Below are 15,724 nucleotides of genomic sequence, written 5' to 3' on the forward strand. Positions count from 1 at the left end.
ATGACAATAGTGTGGACAGTTTATACCACTATTTCCTAATCCCTTAGCTCAGAATTTTCTTTCTTTCTTTTTTAAAAGGATTTTGATGGGACACCTGGGTGGCTCAATCGGTTAAGCTGCTGCCTTCGGCTCAGGTCATGATGCCAGGGTCCTTGCTAGGCAGGGAGCCTCTTTCTCACTCCACCTCTGCCTGCCTCTCTGCCTGCTTGTGCACTCTCTCTCTCTCTCTCTGACAAATACGTAAATAAAATCTTTTTTTAAAAATTATTTTAAAAATTTTTTGCTTGTTTATTTGACAGAGAGAGACACAGCAAGAAAGGGAGCACAAGCCAGGGGAGTAGAAGAGGGGGAAACAGGCTTCCCACCAAGCAAGGAGCCCAATGTGGGGCTTGATCCCAGTATCCTGGTATGACCTGGCAGACCCTTAAGGTCTGAGCCACCCAGGTGCCCCAGCTCAGAATTTTCTATGTCTATCAGAGTTTGCCCACCAATCCCTACATTGCCACCAATAACTGAGGGTTATTTTTATTTTTAATTTTTTTTTCCAGTTTGGAGCAATTATTGCTAATAAGTGATGATTGATAAACTATGCCCAATCAAGCAAACTTTACCGAAAGAAGAGAGCCTTATAAAAACAAATAAAATTAAGACAAAGAAAATGAAAAGATTGGGGCACCTAGGCTGGCTCCATCTGTTCAACATTAGACTTTTGGTTTTGGTTGAAAATCTCAGGGTGGTAGGGTAGAAACTCTCAGCGGGGAGTCCTCTTTTCTCCCTCTGGCTCTGCTCCTCCTCCCACTGGTGGGAGAAAGAAAACTAAAAGATCATCTTGCCATGAATTATCACCACCACACCACCAAAGTAATAGTGAAGAGAAGAAGAAACCAAAACACAGAAGGAGAATAAAGATAGAAAGAAAGAGAAAAGGAAGAAACAAAGAAGAAAAAAGAAAGGAGAAAAAGAAAGAGGGCGGGAGGAAAGAGTCAGGGGAGAGAGAAAGAGAAAGGGAAGGGGCAAAAGTATAATCTTCCGCCTAGGATTGATTCGAGGATGGATTGAAATAATGCACGTAAAGTTCTCAGTTGGAGACGCAGCATCTACACTCAAACAGCACAAGAGAAAAGGGGGAAATCCATGTTTCTGCGCCCACAGAGCCAGCCCAAGCCGGGACTCCAAACAGTGAGAGACGCTGCGTCTCCCTCACAGCTGCCCAGTCAGCAACTGGCTGCTCAGAGGCTGCGGGCCAAGGGGACCTCTCTGCCAGGGACGCTGGCCTTCATTCAACGCGTTCCACTTCGTGACCAACGACACGTTCTACCTGCACAGCCAAGTGACCTTGTGTGACGAGCGAGAGGGATACCTGTGCCAACCAGTAAGCAGGCAGCCCTGGAGATTCCAGGCCGTCGCGGCTGGGGCGGCCACTGGGCACCGCCACTAGGGAGCCAGACGCCTAGCAATATACCAATGCTGCCATCCTGGGGGCGGGACTAAGGAGGGGCCTGGAGGACAGCGAAGTTGGGGATTGGCTTATCTTGCCAGGGGCGTAACCAAGGTTGGGGCTTGTGGAGCACGGGCCCGTGGATTGTCCCACGGGACGGGATTTTGGAGAAAACACCTAGCTCCTTGCTGTCTCCCGCAAAGGCCTTCCCTGGCTGAGGCTGGGAGGGACCTTGCTACCTTTATGCTGTGTCCTCCGCAGACCTGCAGGCAGAAGACCTCACCTGGGAGACCCCAGCCCGAGAGTTCCTGGAGAGCGGCGCAGGCTGGATGGTGTGCGGGCCCAACCGGATAAGCGGTTACTGGGTCATTTAGGAGCTTTCTTGACTCCTTGCAGAGCCTCCCAGGGACCTGCTCTGAGGTCCCTAACCTCCTTGTCCTACACTCCTCCCTCGGTCCAGGCTCATATCCCCACCAAATCTATATCCTCAGCTTCTCCTCTGCTCTGGAGGCGTCCCCTCCCTTCACGTATCCTGTTCTCATTCAACTTCTACTCCTCCTCCATTCCCACCTTTCCTGCCACACCAGTTCACTCTTCTAGTCTGTCCCTGCGCCAGTCTGCTTTTGCATATTCCTGCTAGTCTGAACAGTCTCTTCTTTCTATTCCATTCCATCTTCATTTCTTTTTAAAGATTATATTTATTTATTTTTGACGGAGAGAGATCACAAGTAGGCAGAGAGGCAGGCAGAGAGAGAAGGGGAAGCAGGCTCCCCGCTGAGCAGAGAGCCCCACGTGGGCCCCATCCCAGGACCCTGAGACCTTGACCTAAGCTGAAGGCAGAGGCTTTAACCCACTGAGCCACTCAGGCGCCCCTCCATCTTCATTTCTATTCCATGAGAGCTGACCCTCAGGGGAAAGCCTATCTTAGGAAGTCCGTTCTAATTAGAGGCAAAATGGTCATCATTACACACTTCTGAGGCCCTGCTTCAACAAAGGGTCAGCCCTTTCTCTCTATCTTGTTGAAGCAATGGGAATTCTGTCAGGATGGTTCCTCAAGCTCAGTCTTTCTTTTTTGGGGGTTTCGAAGTCCAATGCCTCCAGCAGATGGTGCTTAGCAGGTTGGTGCATAGGGACTGGTGTGAAATTCTGGTAGGTGCACCAGGCCTTGGGGGTGCACACTGGGTTCTGGATGGTGCTGGTCTTGGATCCTGTCTCTGCTCAACTCTATGTGACTTGGGAGAAGTCAGTTACCCTCTCCAATTCTCAGCTTACTCAGCAGAATATGGCAGAGTTGTCACTGTGGGGTTGTTGGTGGTCACAGAGCTTTACACCTCATCAGAACCTAAGACTATCCAGAAATGACTTAGAGTAGGGGGTTAGGGCCAGACAGGTAATAAGTGAGGGAGGCTGAGTGGGGTCCCCATTGAACTAGAGTGCATTTCATCCCTATACTCCATCTGCCTCACCCCCATTTTAAGGGAGGGACTGTCAGACAGTTGGGACAGTGGGACCCAGGAAAGCTTTGTTGAAAGAATGCTTGACTGGATGGCTAAATAATCCCCCAAAGTGGAATATTTAAGCCTAAAAAGTTTCCCAGGCTCCCAAAGCCACTGAACCCTATTTGTAATCATTTCTTTCTTTCCTGCAGGAGCCTGGATGACTGTCTTTCTTCTGCTAGGCTTGCTGCTGGAATAAAATCCTGTCCAGATATTTCCCCCAACTCTAGCGTTTGTCTTGTAGTTTCATTGTCTGAGCTAAGGGTGGGGTGGAGGAAGACTTAGGGAGAGGGAAGTAGTCTGTCCTTTTTTTAGGGAGTAGAGATGGAACCCCTGTGTTTCCCAACTACTGTCTGGTACTTCTACTATCTTGAGCTGAGCCTTGAGCGGTGCTTCCTCATCCCACCATCCCTTGCCAGCTCTGGAATTCTTCCAAAGGCAGGGCTGGGCTGCTCAATGTGGTAGAGGGCTAGGCAAAGAGAATGGCCAATAAACAGCAAGGAATTCTACTTTGACCTCCCTTTCTGTGTAATCTGACTATAGATCTTGTATATATGTGAAAAGTCACTTTCTTCTCTATGGCTTCTGGTTCCTCTATATGTGAAAGACTTTGACCAGATCATCTCTGTCTCAACGCAGGGACTGAATGACTGGTTCCAGGGAAGGTGTCTGGGCATTGGCCAATTGGTCCTGTCTCCTCTCTTCTGCAGAATGGGTGGAATGGACACTCAATTTCAGAATTAGGATTAAATGATTCCATATGATATATTATCGTGCATATTAATTACTTCCGACCTCATAATCCCCCTCTCCTTACGAGTAGAGGGGGATATAGGGAGCAGTGTTTGTGCTACTATCATTTATCCATTCAAAAATGGGCTGGAATCTACTATGTACCAGTTCCTGTGTTAAGCCCTGGGGATTAAACAGTACATAAGACATGCTCTTTGGACCTTACAGAAAGGACAGGTGAGTCCAGGAAGTAGGTGATATGGACCAGGAAATAGGATAGGCTTTGTAAGCTGGCAGAGGTGATCTTTCACAAAATCACAAGAAGGCCTCTTTTTTGTTGTTTTGTTTTTGAAATACTACTTTTGATTGATATCTGTGATCATTTTGGAAATTAATTTCTTGGGAAAATATTTTGGTACAAACAATAAAAGCTAAACTTAACAGTCCTGATGTTTCATTTGCAAGAATCTTTCTTGTCATTTAATGCTTTCACAGCTCCTGAAAATAATTAAGTCGGATGATCAATACATTTTGTATTTTTAGGTACACCAAAATCACACATTCATTAAATCAGCACGCAAGTAACTACATTTCATTGGGAATTCATATTCACTTTATGGGTCTGGAGTAGTTTATTTATTTATGAGTAGACTATTTAAATAGACCTGTTGGTGAGGGCATTAACCCATGCTCTTATTTAAAATATACCCGGGGGCACCTGGGTGGCTCAGCTGGCTAAATGTCTGCTTTGGTTAAGCATCTGCCTTCAGCTCAGGTCATGATCTCAGGGTCCTGGGATCTGAGCCTTCTGTCAGGCTCCCTGCTCAGTGGGGAATCTGCTTCTGCCTCTGCCCCTCCAACCCCCACCCCCGTACTCTCCCACTCTCTCAATTAAATAAACAAATCTTTATAAATAAAAAATTAGGGCACCCAGGTGGCTCAGTGGGTTAAAGCCTCTGCCTTTGGCTCAGGTCATGATCCCAGGGTCCTGGGATGGAGTCCCGCATCGGGCTCTCTGTTCAGCAGGGAGCCTGCTTCTCCATCTCTCTCTGCCTGCCTCTCTGCCAACTTGTGATCTCTGGCTGTCAAATAAATAAAATCTTTAAAATATAAAAATTAAAATTAAAAATTAAATAAAATATATCCTGGAGGATAAAGGCAAAAAGATTATGACTATACTATACTAAATATCTCCAAAAGAAAATAGAATGAAACAAAATTAAGTAAACAAGGAAGCTATTGAACTTGAACTATACTTGGTTGAGCGCATGAAAGAAACCTCTGTGCTGTGTAACAATAGATGCTTATAAATTAAGCCACTAATGCATGTGAAAAGTGGTAGCTCTAATGATATAACTAAAATGCAGTTGGTTTTCTCATGTTCTTTAATTAAGCTGAGGTGGCACATATCTGGCTAACCTTTTTCAGTCATGTCAGGTGATAGTTCCATTGACATCTTATTTTTTATTTTTTTCCATTGACATTTAAATTCTCAGCAAGTCTTTTTTTTTAAGATTTATTTATTTTGGAGAGAGAGAGCATGCACGTGCATGTGTGTGTGCAAGCAAGCATGGAGGGGAGAAAAGAGGAGGATGTGAGAATCTCAAGCCCACTCCCTGCTGAGCTGTGGAGAGCAGTTTGGGGCTCAAGCCCACAGCCCTGAGGTCATGACCTGAGCTGAAATCAAGAGCCAGTCACTTAACCGACTGAGCCATGCAGGGACCCCTTTCAGCAAGTCTTTTTAAAATAATAGAGTAACTGAAGATTTAAGACTACCTCTTATCTAAAAATTGATTGTGAATATTCTCTGAAATTAACACCAAATCGTGGTAAAAATATGAAGACTCAATCCCATTTGAAAATTAGTAGTATGATAATGGAGTTACTTTTAAAATACAGATATCTGGTTCAGTCTGTTGGGCATCTGCCTTTGGCTCAGGTCATGATCCCAGGGTCCTGGGATCCAGTTCTAAGTTGGGCTCCCTGCTCGATGGGGAGCCTGCTTCTCCTTCTGCCTGCTGCTCCCTCTGCTTGTGCGTGCTCATACACTCTCTATCAAATAAATAAAATCTTTTTAAAGATTTAAAGATTTATTAAAAATAAATAAAAAGAAATAAAATACAGAGATCTGTATTTTTAATAAAAAGAAATAAAATACAGAGATCTGGGGCACCTGGTTGGTTCAGTTGGACCATGCGACTCTTGATCATGTTGTGAGTTCTTGGGTGTAGAGATTACTTAAAGATAAAATCTTTAAAAAAAATCCACTGGAGGGGCACCTGGGTGGCTCAGTGGGTTAAAGCCTCTGCTTTTGGCTCAGGTCATGATCCCAGATCAAACCTCTGCTCAGCAGGGAGCCTGCTTCTCTTTCGCGCTCTCTCTCTCTCTGTCTGCCTCTCTGCCTACTTGTGATCTCTGTCAAATAAAAAATAAATAAAATCTTTTAAAAAATACATTGGAGTAAATTGTACAAATGCAGTATTTGCCATTTGTAAATTTAAATATTAGCACTACCACTATGTTTCCAATTAGGTTTGTCTTCCCTTCTCTGCATCAGCTCTTCAAATCCTACCCGTTCTTCTCAGACCTCTACAGGTCCCTGTTCCCTCCCTCTTCACAGATGTTTCTCACAAAAGAAACAGAAGCAATCAAGTAGATGTTTCCACCACCCATCAGTCTACTTCCTACCCACTAGTCCACAAATTCATTCATTTAGATACATATCCTTACCATTTATGTTTTTTAAAAAGCGTTTGGTCCTAATTTCAGAGAATACCCCCTAAATGCATCTATCACATCATACCCTGATTCATTACCCATTAAGCCTATTTTATGCCTTCTATATGCTTACCTTAAAATGTTATATGAAGCTGGGGGCCTGGTGGGGGAACGGAGCAGAATTTTGGAGCACATCCCCAGAGTCCTAACTCTGAAGTGAATTTCATCCGGTAATTAACTCTCTTTAAGTCTGGTTCTTCAAAGTTAAGAAATCACACAAGTTTTCCATGCCTCTTCCTCCCAAGTCAGGTTTCCAGAAGCCTGGAATTTATCACTATCCTTTGGCTGATGGCTTTGTTCCTCTTTTTAACAATTCCCCAGTGTGCTTCTTAAGAATATATGAATGCAAATGAACTTAGTTCTTTTCCTGGGGGCCGAGGTTGGGTAGGGAGGCAAGATCGATCTGTTAGTTATCCTTCAACCTGAGTTCTGGTCACAGTCTGACCAGTGACCCCAGCCACAGACAGCACTAACCCTGACATGGCAGCGACTCGGCCACACACTAACTCGGGAACACTACCTGACTGACCCCCTGGTTCATTTCAGATGGGAGTACTGACAGGCCCTGGGGAATGGGAGAAGGGTGAGGCAGATGTTTGGGGATGGGGCTCCCAAATGATTTTCCCTGGCCTCCAGCTCCTCCAACCGCCCAAGCCCAGCAAGCCACTCCAGACCCGAGAGACGAGGACTCTGCCCACAGGCGAGACCTGGCGAGAGGCTGAAGAAGAGGTTCGGAGGAGCGGAGGGGTCATGCGCAGAGAGATCCGGCCGCTCCCGGCGCGGAGCGCAGCGTGCGTGGGCGGGACACCGGCGCGGCCAGATTCCTGATTGGCCACAGGCGGGCAGAAAGGGGCGGGGTGGGGCGGCGCGCGCTCTGAGGCGCGCGGCCTGGCGGGTATGTAACGGCCGTTAGGCGAGCTGAGGAAGTGAACCGTCGCCCGCGGCCGACGTGGTGGCCGCATTCGGCGTCCCTGGGTAAGGGATTTCGCCGCCCGCTTTCGGCCCTATGTAAGTCCTGCTCCCCTCGGGAGCCTTTCTCGGGCTAGGACACCCCGCTCCACCTTGAGGAGCCCGGGAGGAGCCTCAGAGGAGCCCCAGACACTCATGACCTACCTTCGGGGGCCGTGGGAGAGCGAAGCGCATGCGCAGAGCTATTAAGTCGTCGCCTCTGGGTTTTTCACCCGCTGGGCTTCCTAAAATAATGCCCCGCACACGCCCCCTCGCGACTCGCTTGCCTCTCTGCCCTCTTCATGTGGCTTTCTCCAACGTTCACTCCCTAGCTGTTGCTTTACCTTTGTAAAGGGTAGGCCCTGTGCCAGTCGCCGGGGGAGGGGACGGCGGGTAGCGCGTTGCTTGCCTTTGCGGAGCGGACGGTCCCAAAGAAGAGTAGACGTGAAGCGGGTGACGACTCGGTTAGCGCTGCATGGTGTGGGCTGGAGAAGTACACAGCACTAAGCAGAAGGCGCCGGTGTAGTCCCGAGAGGGCGGGGAGCCCTCCCTGAGGAAGGGAAGTTGGGGCTGGGGGTTACAGGATGAATGGGGACTTAGGGTTGGGAGACAGCTCTCGTGAAGGCGTTAGGCTGGAGTTTCCCAGCCCGCACTAGTAGTTGACAGTGTCAGGAGACATTTTCATTTGCATCAACTCAGGGATTGCTCCTGGTACTAGTGGATAGAAAGGGCCGCTGCGAAACATCCGACTTTGTGCAGCACAGCCCCCCCCCACCCCTCCCCCACCCCCCCCCCCCCCGGCCTCCAAGCAAAGATTTATCTGACCTAAAATGTCAAGAGCATCCAGATTGTCTAGACCACCCTGCTCTAGATGAGGCAAGGAGGAGCTGGTGCTTTGGACGGACCACAAGTTTAGTGGGTTACAGCGAATTTGTTCAATAAAGGGTATTCAGCACTCCCATCGCGCTAAAACAGGAATATCAGAACCCCATCGCGCTAAAACAGGAATATCAGAACCCCGTTTGCCTTTTACATCAGGGTATTTCCACCACATGGCACAGAGCCAGGCGAATAGTAGGCCCTCAGTAAATTTTGTTTGATGAATCGAATACTGTGTGCTAGGTACGGAAGGGCGGTGATACCAGGATGATTAAGATAATCGTGCCTCATTATTTGCCCCTAGGCCTTGTAGGTTTTATAATGGTCTGGTGGTGGTGTAGGTCTCAAGACTTTGTAAAGGCAACTTCTTGGGAAGAATTTGGCTTCTCTTTCTTTTGGTCTGGTTTAATGAATGATCAAGGTCATGAAAATACTGCCAGGGTGTGAGATTCCTTTTTTTAATTATTATTAAAGATTTTACTTATTTATTAGAGATCACAAGTAGGCAGATAGGCAGGCAGAGAGAGAGGAGGAAGCAGGCTCCCCACTGAGCAGAGAGCCCAATGTGGGGCTCGATCCCAGGACCCTGAAACCATGACTTGAGCGGAAAGCAGAGGCTTTAACCCGCTGAGCCACCAAGGCACCCCAGTGGTGTGAGATTCTTAATGTGCTTTTGTCAGCTGCGTATCCCTTCATATCCTCTCCTGTCTTGATGTGGATTCTCAACAGCTGCACAAAGTGTGACATTCCACACTAACATAATTCTTCAAGGGGAGAAGTACTTATAACAATCAAAACCTAATTCTTGGTAGGCAACTTGGGAAATAGAGCCGGGGTGATGACCAAGAGCAACATGAAGAAATTGTATTGTATGAGCTGTCCCTGCTTCTAACTACTTTGGGGCTTTCAGCTCTGGCTGTGTCTGAAGCAGAAACTCCCAACTTATGGTGCCTTCATAACTACCTTTATTTCTTTTTGTCACACAGAGAAAGAATGCAGACTAGAATCTCTGTAGCATTAGAACACAGTCCTGGCTTTGAAGCCTCTTCCTAGCTATATGACCTTCCCTTCTCTCAACCTTCATTTTTTTTCATCCATAAAATAAGGGTAATAATAACTGCCTCATAGATTTGATGTGAGCATTAAGTATAAGACATTATACCTGTAATAGAGTGTTTAGCACAGTGCTTTGTAGGTAGTAAATATTCAGTACTTGTTAAATTTGTTGAATGAATACTTCAATAGTTTAAAGGGCTTTGAAGATAGAAACCATCAATGTGGGTGTTTTTTCTGTCTGCTTCATTCACTCCTACCTTTCTTGGCTGTGTAATCGGTTATTTTTGTTACTTCTTATACATTCATTTCTCTCACTTTTATCTCAGGAAATCTTTATGTCCTTCAGGTGGTCCTAGTAACCATCAGTAGCTCATCTACTTCTGAACTTAGTAGGAAAAACTCAAGAATTACCTCTTCCAGGGGCACCTAGGTGGCTGTCGGTTAAGCATCCAACTCTTGGTCTTGGCTCAGGTCTTGATCTCAGGGTTGTGGGTTTGAGCCCTATATTGGGCCCCATTCTGGGCTTGGAGTTCTACTTAAGAAAAAAGAGAATTATCTTTTCCATACGGTTTTACTCCTTGTGGGAGTCTTTTTTTCTTTTTTTTTTTTAATTGAGGTAAAATTCATGTATAATAAAATTCGGTTTTATGTGCGTACAATTCAGTGGTTTTAGTACATTCACAAGGTTGTGCAGCCACCACCACTATCCAATCTCAGGAGATTTTGATCACCCTGGAAAGAAACACCATGTCCATTAGTAGTTGTTACCCATTCCCTGACCTCCCACCTCTTAGTACTTGGTAACCATTAATCTGCTGTGTATATGGATTTTCTAGTTCTGGACACTTCATATAAATGGAATTTACCTGTTTATCAGTTGATGGACATTTGAGTTTTTTCTGCTTCTTAGCTATTATAAGTAATGCTGCTGTGAATATTCATGTACAAAATTTTGTGTGAACATGTTTTTATTTCTCTTGAACATATACTTAGGAATGGAATTTCCGAGTTACAGAGTAACTTTTTTTTTTTTTTTTAAGATTTTATTTATTTATTTGACAGACGGAGATCACAAGTAGGCATAGAGGCAGGAAGGGAAGCAGGCTCCCCGCTGAGCAGAGACCCGGACACGGGGCTCGATCCCAGGACCCCAGGACCACGACCTGAGCTGAAGGCAGAGGCTTTAACCCACTGAGCCATCCACTTTCTTCATAAGTGAAGAAAAGGATTTTGATATTGACCATTTGATACCACTGCTAGGTAGATAATCTAATCCTTCTGTGTCACCATTAACATACTAAATGATAATAGCCATAAATTGAAACTTTTACTGAAGAGTCATTTCTTACGCACTATGTGAAGAACTGGGATGTCAGGGGATGGTACCATTTCTGTTTATAGATGCCTTGAATTAGTAAGGGTTTGTGTTGTTGTTACTAAGAGAAAACTATAGAGGTCAGTAAAGCACATTAGAGAAATAGTACCCGTATAGCCTTTGTTTTCTCACCAAAGTTGAATTTCACTTCTAAGAATTGTGATCTACCAATTGAGTTTGTCCCAGACTCTTTAGGGATTCTTATAAGTTTCTAAATTCTTATCAGTTTCCAAATTTAAACTGTATCTTCCTAGGATGATCATATCTCATTTTTTTATTGATATAAACTGCCAAGTAATAATAATGAAAACATAATTAATCACTTACATGTGTCAGGCACTGTTGTGAGTTAATTTTAAATGAATTGGCATGAATTAGGTCCTGTCTTTATTCTAATTTTTATTTATTTTTATTGTTACTATTTTAAGTAGGCTCCACCCCGAGTATGGAGCCCAACACAGGGCTTGAACTCACAGCCCTGACATCAAGACCTGAGCTGAGATTAAGAGTTGGATGTTTAGGGGCACCTGGGTGGCTCAGAGGGTTACGCCTTTGCCTTCAGCTCAGGTCATGGTCCCAGGGTCCTGGGATCAAGTCCCATATTGGGCTCTCTGCTCAACAGGAGCCTGCTTCTTTCTCTCCCTCTGCCTGTCATTTCCTCTGTTTGTGCTCTCTGGCAAATAAATAAAATCTTTTTTTTTTTTAAAGATTTTATTTATTTATTTGTCAGAGAGAGAGAGAGGGAGAGAGAGCGAGCGAGCACAGGCAGACAGAGTGGCAGGCAGAGGCAGAGGGAGAAGCAGGCTCCCCGCCAAGCAAGGAGCCGGATGTGGGACTCGATCCCAGGACGCTGGGATCATGACCTGAGCCGAAGGCAGCCGCTTAACCAACTGAGCCACTCAGGCGTCCCCAAATAAATAAAATCTTAAAAAAAAAAAGAGTTGGACGTTTAACTGACAGACCCAACCAACCACTCCTATCCTCATTTTCACTTATTTTTTTTTTAAGATTTACTTATTAATTATCTGAGAGAGGGAGGCAGTGAGTGCATGCACACAAGCAGGGGGAGGGACAGACGGAGAGGGAAAGAGAATCTCAAGCAGATTCCCTGCTGAATGCGCAGCCAAACGTGGAGCTTCATCAAAACCCTGAGACCATGACCTGAGTGGAAATCAAGAGTCAGATGCCCAACTGACTGAGCCACCCAAGTGCCTCCATCTCATTTTTATTTATTTGTTTAAAGATTTTGTTATTTGAGACAGAGAGAGACAGAGATAGCATCAGTGGGGAGGAGAGGGAGAAGCAGACTACCTGCTGAGCAGGGAGCCCGACTCAGGACTCAATCTCAGTCCCAGGACCCCAGGATCATGACCTGAGTCCAATGCAGGTGCTTAACCAACTGAGCTACCCAGGTGCCCCCATCTTCATTTTTATGTGAAGGAACTGAGGTATAGAGATACTACAAAATTTGCCCAGCATTACACAGCTAATGAAGTCAGACTTCAAACCCAAGCTGTCTGATCACAAGTACATACTCTGAACCACTTCCCTGTATTGCCATGCCTCTCAGGTACTATGCAAATATAAGATATTATTTGCTACTGTTAGTTACAGTTATTTAAGGCTTTTGTTTACACAGATAGTAATCAGACATTTGCTGAATTTTCACAGCCTACCATTAGAATAAATATAAATGGGAAGAAAATCTTGTGTTCCCAGCTGCGAATTGGGGTTCTTCTTATGACCAAGAATTCTATTTGTGCATCTTATTTATTTTTTTTATGCATCTTATAATTAACTTTCATTACTGGAGGAATTGGGGAATTTATGTTGATAATTGAGTCTTAATAATACACTGTTGGTTTGGTTATTTAGTTCTTTCTCTGCCCTACTCTCTCATCCTGCTTCCATGGCTAAGAAAATCTGTGGTAAAGTGTGTTAATTGAGAGTAATATTATGGGGCACGTGGGTGGCTCAGTCAGTTATGTGTCTGCCTTCAGCTCACATCATGATTCCAGGGTCCTGGGATTGAGCCCAGAGTCACTGGGCTCCCTGCTTACTGGACAGCCTGCTTCTGCCTCTCCCTTAGCCCCTCCTCCTACTCTTACATGCCTGTGCCCCTCTCCCTCTCCCTCTTGATCTCAAATAAATAAATAAATAAAATCTTTTAAAAAAATAAAATGAAAATAATATTATTTTTAATTTTTGCAACAGTTGAGGAATTCTAGGACATATAGGATCAGTATTGAGAATCTCTATTTGGTTCTAGATTTTCTCTCATTTTAGGAAGAGAAGTAGGATGGATTATTAGGAGTTGCTTTGCCTTAAAAAATATCTGTAGGAAGGGCACCTGGGTGGCTCCATCAGTTAAGCCTCTGCTTTTGGCTCAGGTCATGATCCTGGGATCCTGGAATTGAGTCCCGTGTTGGGCTCCCTGCTCAGCAGGGAAGTCTGCTTCTCCTTCTTCCTCCATCCCTCCCCCGGCTCATGCTCTCTCTCTCCTCTCTCACATAAATAAATAAAATATTTTTTAAAAATATATATTTAGGGTGCGCCTGGGTGGCTCAGTGGGTTAAAGCCTCTGCCTTTGGCTCAGGTCATGGTCTCAGGGTCCTGGGATCGAGCCCCACGTGGGGGCTCTTTCCTCGGCAGGGAGCCTGCTTCCTCCTTCTCTCTCTGCCTGCCTCTCTGCCTACTTGTGATCTCGGTCTGTCAAATAAATAAATAAAATCTTTAGAAAAAATATATGTATCTTTAGGAGTAAAATATGTGGAAGACGAATCCTGTGTGGGTTTGACAGTTTCAGTTGAATGGGAGCGAGTTACAAGGAGTTAAAAGATAATGGAGAGCTCTGAATGGTTATTCCTTCATTTTACAGTTGGCTCAAATAACGGTGTTGATGGCCATGCAGGAGAAATACCCAAGTGAGAGGATTTCTCATGCCACTTCACCAGGTGAGTAAGCAGAGTTTTCTGACTTTTGCTGTGTTTTTTCATAACAGAAATATCCTTTAAAGGAAATACATAGCAAACAAACATTCACTAAAATGCTGGTACTTGAAGAACAAAAATAATATGAGGCTATATTGAATAGAAAAACAGGCCTCTCCAAAAGAACAACTATTTATCTCTGGTCCTTCATGGCTTCCAAGAAGACCACATGATTGATGGGGAGGGGAGGACACATTAAGGAACAGAATGACTTTGGAACATAGTTCCATTTGAAATCAGAAAAACACAGCATAAATTACTGTGTTCTATGTTGTCTTTGTAGTCCTGTGGGTGGGTCAGTCATCTGCTAGCCCACAAAGATTGGAATTCTTCTTGGATGCCAACAGTCTCAGTTATGTTGTCACTAGAGACTCAGGAATTTATCTTTAGAATGGATTGAGAAGATTTTGAAAGCTCAGTAGATATATTAAGTGGATATATTAAATATATATGTTAAATATACATAAATATGTAAATAAACACAGATGTGGTATATTTAAATAGAAGGTAGGATAGAAAAATAGCTTTTGGAATTCTGAGTTGTTTATGAAGAGAGGGGTACCTTTTTTCAACTAAGGATATATTTTATTTAACTTTAAAATCCTACAGTGCCTTACAGCATGTATTAGATGTTTGTTGTATTCTCCTGGGAGTGCTGCTTGCATAGATTAAGCATTTTGAAAAACATTTGTTGAATCAGTTCAAGATACCTTCAGCAAATATTTATTGAACGTCTGCTACATGCCATTCACTGTTTTAGGGCTGGATTGTATAATTTCTAATGACAATTATGTTATAACACACAAATTTGGGGGATGTAGCAATTTCTAACAAAACTCACTGCTTTTCTGATGACTTTGTCTTTAGTAGTCTTTCATTTGATTAATAATAGTCTTAATATTTTGATTAAAAAGATGTTAGTGATAGGACATATGACATAACAAAAAAATTTCAGCTTTCAAACTTGAATTTTAAAATAAGCATAAGCCTCTGTACCTATACCAAAATACATTTTAAAAAGTTTTATTCATTTACGTGATCTCTAGGGCTCCTGGGTGGCTCAGTCCGTTAAGCATCTGCCTTTGGCTTGAGTGGTGATCCTGGAGTTCTGGGATCAAGTCCTGCATTGGGCTCCTTGCTCAGCAGGGAGTCTGCTTCTTCCTCTACCCCTACCCCATGCTTATGATCTTTCTCTCAAATAAATAAATAAAATCTTAAAAAAAAAAAAAAAAAAAGTGATCTCTATACCCAGCATAGGGCTTGAACTCACAACCCCAAGATAAAGAGTTGGATGTTCTACCAACTTAGCCAGTCAGTTTACATTTACAAAAATGTAAAATACATTTTTATTTTAGCAAATATCTCTTCAGAATTGATGTATGGAGTGAGCAGATAGAAAAGTGGTACTGGTAAAGAATGGAAGGTTAGTAGTGGTAACAAGAAGTAAGAGGCCAGAAAGATGGTAATAGAGGCCCTCAATCGATTTTCAGTATTTTAGAAGGCCTGGAAATTTGTCAAATTTCTTTCCTTCTAGCTAGAATTATGCTTATATGTACAGATAGTAACACCAGCTAATCTTAGCTAATCAAATGCTCTGATCATTGGGTATGTCTTATGAAAGATTATTATAGATTACTGCATGAATATAGATTCTTTCACATCAGGCAGTCCACTGTGACCCCAAGAATAAGTCCTTGGGGAAAGTTAGAGTGCCTTCAGTAGAAGGCAGAGGGTAGCAAAAGTAGAAGAAAGTGAGTTAAAAAGATGGGAGAAGCACTATAATTGGAAGAAGAGAATAAGGTGATTTGTGTTCAAATATCATTTGCTTCCCATAAAGAGTCTGTAGAACCTTGTTTTCTGATTTCAGCTAAAACTCTGACATTTTAAATGGATAAGTAGCCATCATTATGTTTTTGTCCATTTGTTTACATGGATCATCAGATACAGTTTAGAAAAATTATAGTTTTTTTTAAACAATAAATACTAGTAAATCAAGTGTTTATTGAATGCTTGCTACCTGTGGCCCTCAAGT

General features: G+C 43.8%; 1 protein-coding gene and 1 long non-coding RNA gene across 7 annotated transcripts in view; one reads left to right on the forward strand and one right to left on the reverse strand.

The window, feature by feature from the left end:
* Positions 1-5,737: 5,737 nt before the first annotated feature.
* On the reverse strand, positions 5,738-7,191 carry LOC309841665. Its single transcript, XR_014299237.1, has 2 exons — positions 6,518-7,191; positions 5,738-6,081 (listed from the first exon to the last, which is right to left on the reverse strand). It is a non-coding gene; the product is annotated as an uncharacterized lncRNA (long non-coding RNA).
* Positions 7,192-7,289: 98 nt separating this feature from the next.
* CEP85 (centrosomal protein 85) overlaps positions 7,290-15,724 on the forward strand; it is a 36,646-nt gene continuing 28,211 nt past the window's right edge. For 2 of the 6 annotated variants that reach the window (XM_082684798.1, XM_082684800.1), the window contains exons 1-2: positions 7,295-7,452; positions 13,581-13,656. In XM_082684798.1, the coding sequence (XP_082540924.1) occupies positions 13,602-13,656 (55 nt within the window). In that variant the 5' untranslated portion in view covers positions 7,295-7,452; positions 13,581-13,601. Of the gene's footprint in view, positions 7,453-13,580; positions 13,657-15,724 lie in introns of all 6 variants that reach the window. The other 4 variants (XM_082684799.1, XM_082684801.1, XM_082684796.1 and 1 more) reach the window with 3 other exon arrangements.

This window comes from Mustela nivalis (genome assembly GCF_964662115.1).
Source record: "Mustela nivalis genome assembly, chromosome: 10".
Taxonomy (NCBI): Eukaryota; Metazoa; Chordata; class Mammalia; order Carnivora; family Mustelidae; genus Mustela; species Mustela nivalis.